The sequence below is a fragment of the Pleuronectes platessa genome, chromosome 4, assembly GCF_947347685.1.
Source record: "Pleuronectes platessa chromosome 4, fPlePla1.1, whole genome shotgun sequence".
Taxonomy (NCBI): Eukaryota; Metazoa; Chordata; class Actinopteri; order Pleuronectiformes; family Pleuronectidae; genus Pleuronectes; species Pleuronectes platessa.
In genome coordinates this window covers 2,611,625-2,627,889 of record NC_070629.1, presented here as the reverse complement: position 1 = coordinate 2,627,889, position 16,265 = coordinate 2,611,625, and the positions used below count along the sequence as shown (strand labels likewise).

The 16,265-nt window shown below is 39.3% G+C and overlaps 2 protein-coding genes across 5 annotated transcripts in view; both read right to left on the bottom strand.

Moving 5' to 3' along the window:
• npr3 (natriuretic peptide receptor 3) overlaps positions 1-9,296 on the bottom strand; it is a 33,214-nt gene extending 23,918 nt beyond the window's left edge. The window contains exon 1 of the mRNA XM_053420429.1: positions 8,312-9,296. Within this exon, the coding sequence (XP_053276404.1) occupies positions 8,312-8,969 (658 nt within the window). The 5' untranslated portion in view covers positions 8,970-9,296. The remainder of the gene's footprint in view (positions 1-8,311) is intronic.
• Positions 9,297-13,916: 4,620 nt separating this feature from the next.
• Positions 13,917-16,265, bottom strand: part of pdzd2 (PDZ domain containing 2) — a 45,251-nt gene continuing 42,902 nt past the window's right edge. For 3 of the 4 annotated variants that reach the window (XM_053420424.1, XM_053420425.1, XM_053420428.1), the window contains exons 24-26: positions 15,336-15,597; positions 14,990-15,124; positions 13,917-14,410 (exon numbers count right to left, since the gene is read on the bottom strand). In XM_053420424.1, coding sequence (XP_053276399.1) covers positions 14,259-14,410; positions 14,990-15,124; positions 15,336-15,597 — 549 coding nt within the window. In that variant the 3' untranslated portion in view covers positions 13,917-14,258. The remainder of the gene's footprint in view (positions 14,411-14,989; positions 15,125-15,335; positions 15,598-16,265) is intronic. The other variant, XM_053420426.1, reaches the window with a different exon arrangement.

The following is a 16,265-nucleotide window of genomic DNA, read 5'->3' as shown; positions in this document are numbered from 1 at the left end:
AATATGGAGGGTATGAGTTAGAGTTAAATGTGGAGACTGGGGCAGATCCTCTGAATTTCTTATGGCTTGCTTCACACAAATTGCTTGAATCTAAGCACAGGAACTTAGTAAGATCTGTTAACTGATGCTCATTATTTAAAAGGCTCAGTTTGTACGATTTAGGTGAAAGGGATCTTTTGACAGAAACTTAATATAAAATAATGCTAGTGATGTTTTCACTTGTGTGTAATCATCTAAATTGTACCAATTGTTGTTTTCTTGTTACTAGCCTAGAATGGGACCTTTTATTTGGTAAATGGTCTGTCTTTATAATGTTTTTTTCTATTCCTGATGACCACCCAAAATCTTTACACTACAGTTTTACATTCATTCATTTGTACACACGTGCATACAGTGCATCTATGTGCAGCACTTTCTCTATGAGAATAGAGAGGATGGCCACTCTAACCCCTGAGCCACTTTTAAATACTCTATATTTATATCTCATGGGTTTTTTTAAAATAAAGAAATAAACGTATTATAATTGTAGTAAACTTTCATTTGAATCAGTGTATATATGAGGACATGGGAAAAGTGTCATTATAGTTTTTATCACTTTTGCTGTTTCTGTACTTGAGTGGCCTTTCCCAGTTGGATTTGTTGGCTCCTTGGTTTCTAGGTTTGAAGCAACTTTTACAGACTGGCTCTGTAGCGTATGTGGGCTTTCCCAGTGAAATAATGTCATATTCCACTTCCTGTTTCTGTTTTGTCGACGAGCTGTGGACCATCAGAGAGAGCACTTGTATTAGCAGACACACCTCTCGTCTTGTAGTCATCATGAGAGCTAAAAACACCCACTATGTCTGCAGGGAGTGGAAGTCGAGCACTACACACACATTTTCACACTCTCAAACACACACACACTTCCTCACTATCGCACATCAGTGAAACTCGTAGGCAATATCTCTCTTTCTAGAACACAAATACTAGTGGTTCTAGTAAAATACAGTACACTTGTTTTAGAAGCAGGGTATTGCAATATTTTTGTGCTATTACCATGCCCCAGAGAGGAAGACTGCGGAGTATGATATGTGACGGTGCTATATCAGTGAACTAACGACTGAATAAACAGTGTAAATAGACATCAGCATGGCTGTTAACACAAGACCCAAACTTAGCAAAACATCAACTGGGAAAGGGTCAAAGGTCAGACAGCTGGAGAAAGATCAAGGAAGCCTGTCACAGACAACAGAAACAGAGCAGACCAGAACCCCAGAAGAGGATACAGCAGTTAAGATCATGGTCCCCATTTTAATTGGGCAAGTTTAATGACATTAGCAAAGTGGTGGGTCATGGTTGGCCAGGCCTGTGTGGTTGACGCCAAGTGTGGTATTTTGGTAGTATTTATGGTTTGGGTTGGCCACAGCAGAAAGTGCAAACAGGCTAGCTTTAATGGAAAATACATCAGAAGGTGGTTAAATAAACAGACTGTCACGTCACTGCTGTCATAGCTCTGACACAGATGATTCAATCCCAGTGACGCATGATAACAACAGCTCAACAAATAAATAGATTGCTCCATGAACTGATATTGTTATCTGGATGCAGACAGAGCAGCATGATGTGAACACACAGCACCACAAATGTGCCTCCAAAGGCGGATGTTGTTGGGTTTTAAGTAAATTATTAGAGCTCTTAAAATAGAAATAAATCTTTAAAAAAAAGTCGGCTTTTCAAATTCGAATCCAAAACAACTTTATTTGTCCCCGGAGGGCAATTCTTGTGAGTGCAGGCATCAATTAGTGCAGATTCGCTCAAAATACCTGATTGCAGCTATTTTACTAAATCTGCTGACTAATTAATGAGCCTATCATTAACACAATACAATGATGACAGATCATGTGCATCAAATGTCACCTCTGTTCACATCTACATGTGGGCGGCTGTGGCTGAGGGGTAGAGTGGTCGTCCTCCAACCTGAAGGTCGGCAGTTCGATCCCCAGTCTGACCCATCTGCATGCCTAAGTGTCCTTGGGCAAGATGCTGAACCACGAATGGCCCCCCCATAGAATAACTAAGTGCTGTGTATAGATGCACTGTATGAATGTGTGTTTGAATGGGTGAATGTAGAACTGTACTGTAAAGCGCTTTGAGTGGTCATCAAGACTAGAAAAGCGCTATATAAATACAAAGCCAAAGCCATGTTTGACAAGAAAATCAAACAACCTGCTGTCAATAGATAACCAACCAACTGCAGATTGATAACTAATCTGTGTCTGTTGTCCATTTTTAGCTTAGCTTTAGCTTTAAAGTTAGCAATTACAGCTGTAACAACTGTTATCATGTGAATTTGGGAATATAGCAATGAAACTCTATTCTTGATTATTTATCCTTCCTGTTAATGTGCTTATTAGGTATTTCAAACAAATATAAAAATGCAGAAAATCTCCCGGATTAACAGTTATCAAATGTATTGATTACACAGGGTCCTGAACTCTCAGTTTGACAAACACTGCAGTAACAGATGCTAGCACAGAAAAAAGATGTTGAATCTTGGAAACAATACAGGAAGGATAGAATTGTTCCTTCCTACAAAAACCACTGTACTCGATACACATGGAAACTAAGGTTCCAAAATACAAAATAAGCAATGCATTAAGGCAACAACAAACAAAAATAATCTAAAAATCAATTTACCTTATAATCTAAGTTTAAAGTTTACTCAATTTGTCTCCTTTCCCAAAAATATCACATGACATCAGATTTGACATATCCCAGAGTGGGAATCACTAATTACTGTTTTATTAACTGTCAGGGACAATAATATCCCTATCCCCCTTCCCCGGAATCCCTTTGCTTTATCACCCGCAGATCCAGGGCCTCTGTGGCCGCACCATGGATGCGGTTTGTTGATCGCGCACCGGGGGTCGTGGTGGTGGATCCAGTGTGGCGGATTCTGCGTTGTGTGGGTTGATCGTGGTGGTGGTGGCGGACCCTGTGTCGCGTTGGCATCGGGTACGGGCATTGGACCAGGACCGCGGCGGCGGCTCGTGGTGGGTGGCGGTGGACGGTGACTGAGGACTGGAGTGGCGTTCTGGTCTGGATGGTGGATCGTGGTCCTGCTGGTTGCTGACCATGGACTGTGATTGCAGCGGGACTGCTTGGCATGTCATGTTGGGGTTGTCCTTTGGGATGCTTACCCTCATCAAATGCTGCTAGAGACTTTAATCTTTAATCTTGAAGACTTTAATCTTGATGATGTTTTCCTGCACGTGGCATCTATTGCACTTCTGTCCGTCCTGGGAGAGGGATCCCTCACATGTGGCTCTCTCTGAGGTTTCTACGTATTTTTACCCTGTTAAAAGGGTTTTTAGTAGTTTTTCCTTACTCTTGCTGAGGGTTAAGGACAGAGGATGTCACACCCTGTTAAAGCCCTATGAGATGAATTGTAATTTGTGAATATGGGCTATACAAATAAAATTTGATTGATTGATTGATTGATTTAAAACCTAAACCTTAGGAAAATGGCTTGAACAATAGGGTTGGGGGTGTATCCAAATTTTGACACTGTTAAACCTTGCCCACAATTGCCTGGGGCATACTGTATTACCAGGATTCATTTATTATCACCTCACGAAGTGTTGGCTTGCATTCAGTAAATTGGCAAACATTATATACATAGGCCTATTAAAATGTAATATATAAATATATAAAATATACATAACAACACAACATTTACAATGTTTTCAACTTTTATTACCAGCAAAAATAAAACTGCAGTGCAAATACAGCATAACAGAATTAAATTAAGACCATGGCCAATACTGTAGATCGGTTCATATTTAGAGTGTAGATCAAATAAATTTAAAGATTAAAGCAAGCATAATAGAAACAAAACAAGAAAAATAAGCATAATTGTAATTATGCATCCTAAGCCTATTTTGTGTTTTTTTCACTGAGGCTGAAGGAAGGTGAATTTGCGCATCAAGTTGTGAACCAAATCACTTTCTTTTTCGGCCTCCAGCAAGAATTCCAGCTTTTATTGACTAACCCTAACCCTAACCCTAACCCTAACCCTAACCCTAACTTAACGTTCTCATCTGACACATCTTCCCTGCAAAGCTGGAGCATGGGGACGAGAGAAGAGCTGGTCACATAGTTTTATCCAAACAAAACATAATATGTTAAATACATTTTATTCCCTGTTGTTCTATTCTATTAAGTCTGAAATTTTCAACTGATGATAATCAACATGCGTTATAAAATGTGTTACTTATCTGCACTACATCTAGCCTACATTCATTAGATTGTTGTCTGTAGGCCTATAATAGATTGATGTAAGCTTACCGTAATAAGAATATGCTCTGGGAGTCCCAATTGCACTTGCTTCATGTGCCGTGACAGCTCTGTTTTTTGCCTTTGGTGTTGTGTAGCATTTTTAACAGCTGAGTTAAGATTGTGACTGAAAATGAAGCCACAGACAATACAGGGTCCTGATGCAAAGTAAATGTTGGCAGTGTTGCTCGTGGTTATGGCGGAAAGTTTATTTTCATGAAGTTACCAGTGCTGTAGTGCATCTCTGAGCGCAGCGGCAAGATTGTCTGCTAAATGGCTTTGAGGAAGATAGGTTGACAGGAGCTATTTTGATTCAAGTTTCCACTCAGGTGGGACATATGGCGTCATGCTAGCGGACAATCAATAACTAACTGCCCCGCACAGCAGCACTTGAACCTTGTTTATATCTTTTTTTTATTTTCTATACAGGCAGCTCATACGGGGCATTTATATTGACAGTTATATAAAATATCAATATAACTTTTACCGCAAATAAAATGATTTGGTGCTGTACAAATAAACTGAATTGAATTTTACAGTGTAGAATTCTTTTAATATCACAATATAGGATACAATGTAGTCATTAAAGCTAAGGTTGATAAACCTGGAAAAGCTAGCAAGAGCAGGTCACACTATAAACTGCAACCAAGACATCCCACCCCCTCCCGTCGGCCCTCCCAAAGCTATGCCCATAAGAACATGCACTGCCTAAAAACCTTTCCATAACTGGCAGGCTAACTTCTGGCTATAGTCTGTGTTTCAAGGTTTTTTTATATTTTAAAGTCATGTGAGGGGCACAGACTTTTTCTTTTTTTTCCGCTGGGACAAAAAAGTGTTTAAAAAACTAATTAAAAGCTTTACCTTTAAGCAGTGGCGATTATTTTCTAGTTACACTAAAGCTGAGGAATTATCCCAATCAATCTCTATTTTGAAGGAAAAATAATCAAGAATAGAGCACACACACACACACACACACACACACACACACACACACACACACACACACACACACTATGTTTACATACCTTTTTTGGAGACAAGAAACCTAAACTTAATCTTGAGCTAACCCTTACCTTGATGTGACTCCCCAACACTATTAGCTACTGATGTGATGAATATACAGAGTCCTGAGACAAATCTCCTGTTCTACCACATCCCAGAGGCGATCAACTGGAGTCTCCTGGGGTCACTTAATTTCACTGAGCTTAATGTCATGTTCATGAAAACAGTTGTAGACTAGCATGGAGCATTATCCTGCAGGAAATATTCATTGGAGGATGGTGTATTGTGGCCATAAAGGGAAGAACATGGTAGTCTCAGCAATACTCAGATAGACAGTTTAAATCAAACCATGATTGATGGTATTTAGCACCATGGTATGACAAGTAAACATTAGTCATAATCACACATCACACCACCACCAGCAGCCTGGACTGTTGACATTAGTAGTAGTAGTATACGTAACTAGCAGCAGTGACCGACAGTGCATCCGTAATCAGATGGGCTCAGAGCTGCTGCTGTGATTATAAGGAAAAGCTTGGGATGCCAGTATACTGCAGATGTACACCACAGCCAGGGTAAACAAATAAGCTAACTAATAACATGACGTTTTTAATTGTTTTCAGGGGCTTGACAGTCAAGACAATACAACAGCAGCTATGTATAGAGAATGACTTAATAATAAGATTTTGCAGAGTATTTCATAGTGTATGTTCATATTGTTCTTGTAAAACCCAGCTTTCTGTGCTTGGATCTAGCTATGGTTTACAAGCAAGGGGGAACATCCTCTGCCCTTAACCCTCAACTGCAGTGAGGAAAATACATAATCAAGTCCTGGAAATGTGCTAATGATAGTAATGAGTGCTGGAATTGTGCTGCACACTCACTTCTAATCTTAGAGATGCAACAGCATGGTCAAATATGAAAGCTTGTAGATTGAAGATTGAAAATGTTTTATAATATATACATTGTTTGATTAACATATGTACACATGCTAATCAAGCCCTGCTACATCATGCTGAAGTAGGCCTCTGCTTTCTAACATTGCTAAGCTGTGCTGAAAAGCTGTACAACCTTCAAACCTCCCAGTTAAGCACCTGACATGCCGGGAATACTAATTTCTCACCATCAGGTGCTCTTTGTGGCTCCAGCATTTAGCATGTATAATATATGCTAATTTATACAACAACCACTCCTGTGATATGAGGTGATGTAATCACAAACTGTTATGACTTATATACAAAGTTTAATATTCAAAATTTGTTCATGTTCAAAGCAAAAGCAATTCTGTTGCAGAGTCTTGCTTTTTTTCCTCTAAAACATAATAAATATTTGCTCTTATGATGATGGGCATCTATAAGGGATTTTGATTGGATATCTCATGGGACATTTAAATCTGCTGTATATTCTACTCCTGGAGTCATTCATTTTAATAAACACATTCAGTTAGCCCTTCTGCGAGACTGCCATCTGTAATGCATTAACGTATTGTATAAGAGCTGAGAGAGAGGATGTCCTGTTTTTCTCACTGCATGTCTACCAGCTACATGTCCCATAAAGAGTTTGAAGCACCTAACCCATGCAGCTCATCTCTGATGAGGTCTGTTCATGACTTGATGTCCCATGCCAGTAGCATGTAGGACGTTATGTAAGTGTGTGTTGGTGCTGAAGGGTGCAGGAGGAGCCCATCAATAAATGTCCTCCTCAGTGTCAGTTCCTGTTACACGGGGGAACGATGAGGTGGCTTCACTCTTAATTCAGAATGTGGTTTGGCTTTAATTTACTCAGTGTACAGTTTGGCTGCAGCTTGATTGTACGATTGTAGTTGATCTATCAAAAAAAAAAATTAAATGATTTATTCAACTATGTTTCATGCTAGGTATTATCAATGCCCAAAGGGACATCTTATCGATGTTGATTTTGTGTTGTGTTGTGTTGGTTGGCTGAACAATCGATGTGTCAGTTTATAGAAAAGAAATCAGCAATCATTCATTTTCAGACATTTCCCTGTTCCAGCTCTTTAAAAGGTTAGATTTAGATTAGGTACCTTTTTGCAAACCTGTGTAGCCATTACAGTTCATACTGGCCCTGAATAGATCATATCTTATAAATGTGATGGGTATCACTTACTCTCTTCTGAACAAAAAGCCTGAAGCTCAACTGAAGTTAATGAGGCTTCAGCAGTCTGTGTTAATGATCATCTCAAATGAATGTGTTCAATCAAATATTTCCTCTGTATTCCCTGGGTAGTTATGACCAGATGTGGAATAAGAACACACAAAGGCAAAATGGTTGCAACTGTTTTGTATTAATGCACATATGGGTATATGATTATTATTATTATTGTAAAATATATTACAATTGAAACATGTGTTTTCTTGTCAGGATTGCTTCGTTTTTGTTTTTGTTTTTTTTTAAATTCCTATTGATTTCCGGTTAATCCGAGAATTTTTCAGATTTTTCACTGGTGTTGAAACAGAGCTGATTCTTTTCAGGGGAATTCATCAGAAGTAATATATTCTTGATAGCATCAGTGAATAACCAGTCAAATCAAGCTTTACTTGAGGAGTAGTAATTTGTCATGTGGGATTATCACCTAATTAACACCCAAGTGTTGGTCGCACAAAACAACTCATTTGAAGACATTTTACTATGCTTAGGAGCATGTGATTGATATTTAGTAGCATCTAGAGTCTTTGTAATATCGTCAATTCTTTGAGCTCAGATCAATTGACACTTGAACCAACACTGGTATAAAGGCAACACCACGCAGAAAAGAATAAATCAATGTACACCTTAGATGAATCTCTTTTAATGATCAAGTGAAACTAACACTGAGCTATGAAACCACATTGTCATATTAATACGGACACGGAGGCCTAAATTGACACATTTGGAGATTTAGTTTTTTGTAAGCCTAATGGAATACAGTATTGAGGTATGGACCACTTTACATATATGGATTGAGACCACAAAGGGAGTGCTGAGAAATGCTTACCTTCAGTGTCATAGATGTGGTGGAGGATGTCCTCAGGGTCCAGGCGATCCTCCGGGGAAAAAGGGTAGATTTGGATGTTGAAGTCAGTCATGTGATGATAGACTCCCTCCAAAGTGAAGTAGCAGTTCCGCTCCTGCTTGTCGTCCTCGTACACGAGCAATGCGCTCCTCCAGGTGAAGTGCTCGAACATCGCGGTGAAGGTCTCTGCCATTTTCACGTAGGACGGGGCGATGCGGGTCAGGTGGGAGTATTCGCCGAGCTTGTTGCCGAAGGCGAGTGCCAGGGCACCTGCTGAGATCACCGGGATGTTCCAGTGCGATGCCAGCCTCACCAGCGCTGCAGCCTCATACTCACACACTGGACCCAGGATCAGATCCGGCATCTGCCCACACGACCTCTCCACCAGCAGTAACATGGCATCATTGGCACAGTCGGAGTTCTCAAAGTGGATGTTGAAGTGGAAGCCGGAGAACTGCACGTCTTTCTGGAGCCGTGTCTGTGCGTAAAGGATCGCCGGAGCGACTCGTGCGTGTGAAAAAAGGTAGGAGTTATTTTGTGGCAAAAAGACCAAAACATCTATGTCCTCGGTGATGGTGTTTGTCACAACTGGGTTTAGGACCATCAAAAAGTACACCCACAGTGTGTTGAACTGTGGCATGATGCGACTTCCCAAGTCCCACTTGAGTGAAGTAAGAGAGTGTTGGAGAGATGTTCTTCAGATGTTTCTCTCCACAAGTTGGCTCCACTTGGCAGAGCAGCTGCAAACACAAAGCCCACCGCCGTCACTAAATGCCTTAATAACTGTATTTGTCTGTTAAAGTAGCGACTCTGCTTGAATGTGCGTGTTTTATTCAGCATTGAGAATGCCCCCGAAGCCTCCTGAAACCTGCTCTGGATATTCTCCCCACAGTTCCTGCCAGGCACCGAGATCCTTCCAGCTCCGCCAGCAGCCACCACACACGCTGGCTCCGGCCTGGAGTTTTGAAGCATCTTCTCAGGATTATTCCTGCGTCATCGGAGCGCTGCCCACCTCCTTCTTAAAGCTACACTGCTGCTGAGCTCACAATGAGCCACTTCAACCCGGCTCCAGTTAGCGCACAGGTTTAATGGGAATTATGCCCCTGGAAGCCTGAAACAACTAACAGCATACAGAAGTGTGAGATGTCGTTATTCATATGTGCAGAGGATGAAGAAATATAAGATCAATTATTGTAATGTGTTAAACATGAAAAAGATTGGTGTCAATTGGAGTGTCAAAAAAACCGCTGAAGTCCATCTGGGCTGTAATGTAATATATTACTGACTGACTCTGCTCAAAAACACTGGCTACAAGTTACATTTTCCATTTATAAGTGCTGGAACTTTTTGAGAAAGGTTTAATGTTTGTCCAGTTAAGAATGCAGCATGCTCATGAACATATACCGCAAGTGTTGTTGGTATTAGTCGGTAGCCTCAATCTTAGTCCATGGCAGCGGTGAAGGAAGTAGTAGTACTAATTAGATAAGTAAATCATTTTGAATGAGGCAAACATCCTCCATGAATAGCCTCCTTGGTAGAAAACATCTGTCAAACAGTCCACACAAAACAGCTATAATGCTAGAGATTTTATTTTATTTGACAGAAATATCACCCAAAGTCTCCATTCCATCGCACACAGTAAACACTTTCTTTTCTTTCCACCTGCACACTCATTATGCTCCAAGCCTTTACAGAATACTGTGAATACACTGCTTGTACCCAGCATGTATAAACCACTCTCTCATCAACAGATGATTGTTTCAGGGGAGTATTTGATAGTGAGCATTTGATGCTGCTGGTGATTTTTATGATATCACTTAATACTGAACCTTAATGCCAGAACTGTGTTTGATAAACTGGATTAGTTCCATGTGGCTCCAGTTTTCCCTGCTTATCCCTCTGTTCAACCTAAGATGTCTCATTAAATAAACATTTCTTCAAGATTTCATTATTTCATTCAAGTGTCAATAAAAAGGGGACTTTTATATAATACATAATTTAACATACTAATAAATACCATGAATATAAAACAGTTATCGTTATTATAACTGTAATAGGACTGTTGATTACCTAAGCCTCTTCTTCGGGAGCAAGTGTGAGAAACATGCTTTGTGTCTGCCTTATCCCCCACAGGGGACTGGAGTGTTCTCTGGGGCACATGGTTCTTCCTTCATAGTAAATACCTACCATGAAGTATTTGATCTCCTCTAGATGTTTCTGTTCCTAACTATAGATGTAATACAATTGGTAAGATGTTATACTGTGTGCAACATGGTCCCTCTCTCCTTCACTACGTTATGTTCAGTGATAACCATTTTGTTTGTTGCCCATTTGTTGGGGTGTAAGGTGAACCACCAGTTCAACCAGAATGAAATCACAGACAGTAAGTAGTGCTGTGGTTTCACTCTGTGATATCACAGACAGCCTGTGGTTTTGTTTGACAGTTAAAGGAATATTTAGATAATTGTCTTGCTTCCAGAGGCAAAAACACAACAACGAAAATTTCCTTAATTGAGGCTGCAGCCCTTAATTTTTTACATGAACCCAATTGTGTAAATCCACTAGTGACAACAGTCCACAGAGAATCAACAGTGCACTTCCTCTCAGCTATAACTCATTGTGTCAGCTTCTCTCTCATCAACTTTGTTTCCAGCAGCAGACAGCAGTGGAAGCCAGTGTGCACAGTGTGTTCGCCCTAACAACAGCTTGGTATGCTGCCCCTACGTGGCTAAAAAACTGTAAATGCAGCTTGAGTTAAAAGTTATTTCAGCAAATTCTACTTGAGAGAAGCTAATTGGATGTAATTTGTAAATTGTTGAGAGTAAGTGAATCTATCGTTTTATTTTACAAGTTGCTATGTGTGAATCTTTAAAGTTAAATAAATGTTTTTTGTGTTGTACCAACTACTCGTTCTGACATTGATGTCGTTAAGAGTTTCATTATAAGCTTGTGTACTGCACAGAGGTTCATTTTACAGAGTGACTGACTTCTGTGCAAAAAAAAACAACATCAACCTCAGCTCGCATCCTCTGCTGAATTAGCAGCCTTGCACTTATCACGACACATGAACATGTGTCACTAATGACTCACCTACCAAGTATCTCAGAAGACACATTTTGTTTGCTGGCAAGTGGAGTGGAATTTGCTGACGTACATGCCAATGTTTTCCACAGCTCTCGTTACACTTCCATCATTAAATCATTACATGAAAAGGTAAGGTATTATACTGGATGTGAAGCACAATTCTGTGCTGTTTTTATCTGAAATGTCCAAATTACACCAGGGAGCACAACATGGGGATATTTTGCAATTATGTTCATTAAACGAAAAACAGCACCTTGTCATATAATGACACATTTTTGCAGTGGAATTGGCATGGTCTGTGGGAACTCAGTCTTATCATGGGAGCGAATTTTCTTATTGCTGCAATTCTGCTATGTTTATGTGCCTTCAAATCATCTGTGCAGATTGTCCAGACTTAAAGCTATTGTTTGTTTCCCTCTTATTTGGTACTTGTTCAGTAATAACGATACCATTTTGTTTTTCATAATGCTTAATGATGTGTGCATGTACTATAGATGGCCAAAGATATCATGTCAAACTACGACCATCTTTCTTTAAAGAAAAGCTTTTCATTTTGTGGAAAAGCTTTACTGGTGTCCTGACGTCAATTCTTCCTGTCATCTTTGGGATCAATCAACCAATCAAATTGTATTTGTATAGCTCATATTCACAAATATAATTGGCCTGATAGGGCACAACAAGGTTTGACATCCTCTGCCCCTAACCCTCAACAAGAGTAAGGAAAGACGACTGCACATTGCTGGAGCTCGGAAATAACCAAAATATGCATGGAGTATCATTTCAATCCAGCTACAGACCTGTTACTGTACATGTTCTTTTCCTCCCATGCTTTTGCAAAAAGGCAAAAAAACATCGACTTAATTACCCATGTATAATTAAATGGTTAGCTGTTATTAAAAAAACTGCATCCTCACTAAGATTAGAACATGACTGTTAAAATTCCTGAAGAGTATATTGTTTCCGTCTGACAGTGAAGACATTTGGCAGAAAAAGTTGAATGAATTTAGAACAGCGATAAAACCAGAGTCTGTAAAATGTTTGTCATGCCCATAAAATGTTTAATTAATTAATTCAAAGCATTGTAAATATGTGCTGCAATTAAGCTTATAGGCTAAGTATTGCATTGTGTACAAAAAAAGCCTAATGAAGTTCTTGTAGGAAATGTATATGTTCACTGAATCAGGGCAGGTTTACAATGACATCCACACACAGTCTGTCACATACATAACTCATTTTATGTACCTCATCTGGTTTTATTTCCTTTAAAGACACTTCGTAAAAATGTTAAGAAATGTGCTATATAAATTAAATATATTATTTATATATCTATTGTATACATTTATTAACCTCTACTGGAAGTTACCACTGTTCACACTGAAACTGGTCAGTATATTCTGATCAATTTTCTCTTTTACGGTACACACTGCATACATTGTAAATCATGAATTCATCATGTGTTAGGAGTGACTTGTTTTTGTTTATGTCAACAGTGTTCCTCTCACTGTCTGTCAGGACATGATAGAATGACTTTTCTTAAACGCTGTCAAAGGTGACAACACTTAAACAAAACTGTGCATGACTCTTTTGTGTAGTGGAGATAAAGAAGGTTTCATCAACATGAAGAAAATGATTTGTTCCAAGTAACACTTCACTGACAGACCAAACGAACTGATTTATTTTTGGCTGTCTGTGTTCTTTTACTGCCATCTAGTGTTCACTTCTTACACATACGCTCAAGTTGTGTGTGTTGGCTCAATTCATGAATTATAATTATTCAAAACATGGTATTTCTCACTCTAGCTGAGTGTTGATAGAATGCTAATAAGTCCTTTTGTGGCAGATTTCCTGTCTAATGATTATTGAAAAGTCAAAGTGGAAAATTCTGTTACAGTGTGTATAACACCCTCTTAAAAAGATATTAAAAACATATCCTTTTTTATTGGGTTGTTTTAGTATCTTTCTCATATAGTACAAAATCAATCAATCAAATTTGATTTTTATAGCCAATATTCACAAATCACAATTTGTCTCATAGTTTTTTTGGCAGCCAACCAAGAGAATTGTGATGTCACAACGAACAACAAACAGTTGTGACAATTTGACATTTCAATGTTTAAACATTTTCCAAAAATTTGAGTTGAATATTTGAAACTAAGATTGCTCAAGAGAACTAAGAATGAATAAACTGTGATTTAAACGTGTGCCTAAAAACAGAATAAGGATTAAGTAGCCTAAAGTTTACTGAATTGGGTTTTTGCAGCAGTATTGTAAACATCATAATCTTTTAGCTTATCTTCTCTAATACTGCCTGGGCCAAGATGCTCTTACCCAGGTACAGGTAGTACAACTCTGTAGTAACATTATCCACTATGAGCTCATACAGGAAACTACTACACCAGACTAAGGTACTATTGAGTAACTTGGGAGAATTTACACATACTTCCCCCCACTGAACAATTGTTATCACACAGGTTATTAAACATACTACAAACAAGCCCAGCCATTGGTCTTTTCACCAAGTGACTTTATTTTAAGAAAGCACAACCAATAACCATATTTTTATCATTCCAAAGTAAATCTACTGTAAACAAACTGCACTTCCCATCTGAAATAAATCATAATTCACCACAATAATGACAGGTCAATCAAATTTGACCTATTTATAGTACAAACACCGGTAACAAGACAAAACACAAAATTTCAAATGGAGTCCATCAGAAAATTTGTAGATAAATGAAAAAAATTGTCTTGCTTTCTGCTGCTCATCCATACCCTGTTTTAAAGGAAGCTTCACATTGTCCCTGCTCAGGAGGTTTCCATATTTTGTTCATTACAGTCAGGTCATCTACTTGTGAATGAGAAGTTGGTTGGGTCCGTCATTTGTAGTTTTGATGATTTTCCAGGCATCATGGTGCATGAGGCCTTCCAGAGGACAGCCATTGACAGATAGGACCTCATCGCCAACTTCAATAAGCCCCGACAGCTCTGCAGCACCTCCTGTTGTAGAGGAGCACAGCAGTCCAGCTTAAAGGGATAGTTCACCCAGAAATGAAAATTCACTCATTATCTTCTAACCCCTATGCCAAAGGGGTGTGTGTAAAGTGTTTGAGTTCACAAAACACTTCTGGAGTTACATGAGTAAATCTGATCTAGGGATATAAAGGGATGTAGCTGCCACTAGGTTTTGCATGATTGATTGGTTGCAAATCTTAAGAGGGTAGGAACTATCTAGTATGAGTCAGAGGACAGACACCAGAGAAGTGTAGAAAAGACAAAAAGACATGAGTATTTTTGTTTTGTCCCTGTCAGGGTCTATTTGGTAACTGTGTTAGCTCTGTGCACAGTTGTTAACACAAAGATTGGACCAAAAGTCAAAAGGTTTAGTGGTTATAAATAACATAAACAACCCAATTTAACTATGTAATAAGAATCATAGGAGGTCCAAAGCCTGTGGACCACAGGTATACTCCAGTCCACTGGGAATGGGCCTACACACATTACATCACTTTGTTTGATTCTTGATGAGTATTTACCTTTATCATGGACTTTCTACTAGACTTATAGAGGAAATTTCACCTTTAAAGATGCGTTTGACAGTGAGAGGCCTGTCTCCATGACTTGAAGCCTTCCCCCCATCCAGACTGAAGCCCAGGCCAGCAGAGGTCTTATGAAGCTCCACCAGTAAAGCACCATCTTGACAACCATTAAACACTGAGAGATATTAAACACAATAACAGTAATGAAATATAATATATTAATTATTCAGTTCTTCGATCTGCCACTTCACCTCTAGATGCCACTTAATTCTGGTCTTTGTAAAAAATTGCGTCTGTTTACGACTGGGGCTATCACTGGAACAACAAGAGCTGCTTATTAAGTTTGTGGATATTTATATTGTCATAGATGCAAGTCTTGGACTAACCTGCCCCGGCTTCCAAAGACTTCCTGGGAGAATGCACACTGTTTGTCTGGCTGACCGAGTCACGTTTGTCAGAGAAACTCAGTTCACTGTCTCTCCAAATGACAACTAAGGCTTGACTGGTCAGCCTGGCCTGTTGAAGACAGGACACAGCCTCTCCATGGGTTTTACCCTCCAGACTTGTGCCGTTTATGGATAAAATGCTGTCACCTCTCTTGATCGTGCCTTCGAGGCTAGCTGCACCTTTGGTGAAGACCCGATGAACCTGGACACAAAGTTTCAGTATCTGTTACAGTACCACCCCTGACTGCCCACATTATTTTTGAAACTAACATTAATCATCATTAGGGCCCGAGCACCGAATGGTGAGAGGCCCTATTGAAATTGTAATGATTATTATTAGGGCCCGAACACCGAATGGTGAGAGGCCCTGTTGAAATTGTAAGGATTTTTATTATAAGGGCCCGAGCACCGAATGGTGAGAGGCCCTACTGAAACTGTAAGGATTTGTATTATTATTATTTCCCTTTAGGGGGCTTTTTGAGGGTCTAGACATGCTCAAAAAGTTATGAAACTTTGCAAGAAATTCAAGGTCTACGGATATTTTTGTATTCTGGAATAATTTGAATTGGGCGTGGCAAAACAGCGCCCCCTGAAACGCAGCCCCTAGGTTTCCCTTTGTCCGATCTTCACAAAAATCGTAGGCTACGTGTATCATAACCAGACGCACAAAAAACTCTTAAGGGGCATTATGAAAAACGCAACAGGAAGCCCGCCATTTTGAATTTAGTGGCCATTTTGGCCATATTCCACATTTTTGACATACTTGTCCCAGGGCTTTCATCAGATCAACTTCAAATTTAGATGAGTGTTATTACAACAAGATGGAGATAAAAAACTGACTTAAAATTGTTTTCGTCACACCGTATGACC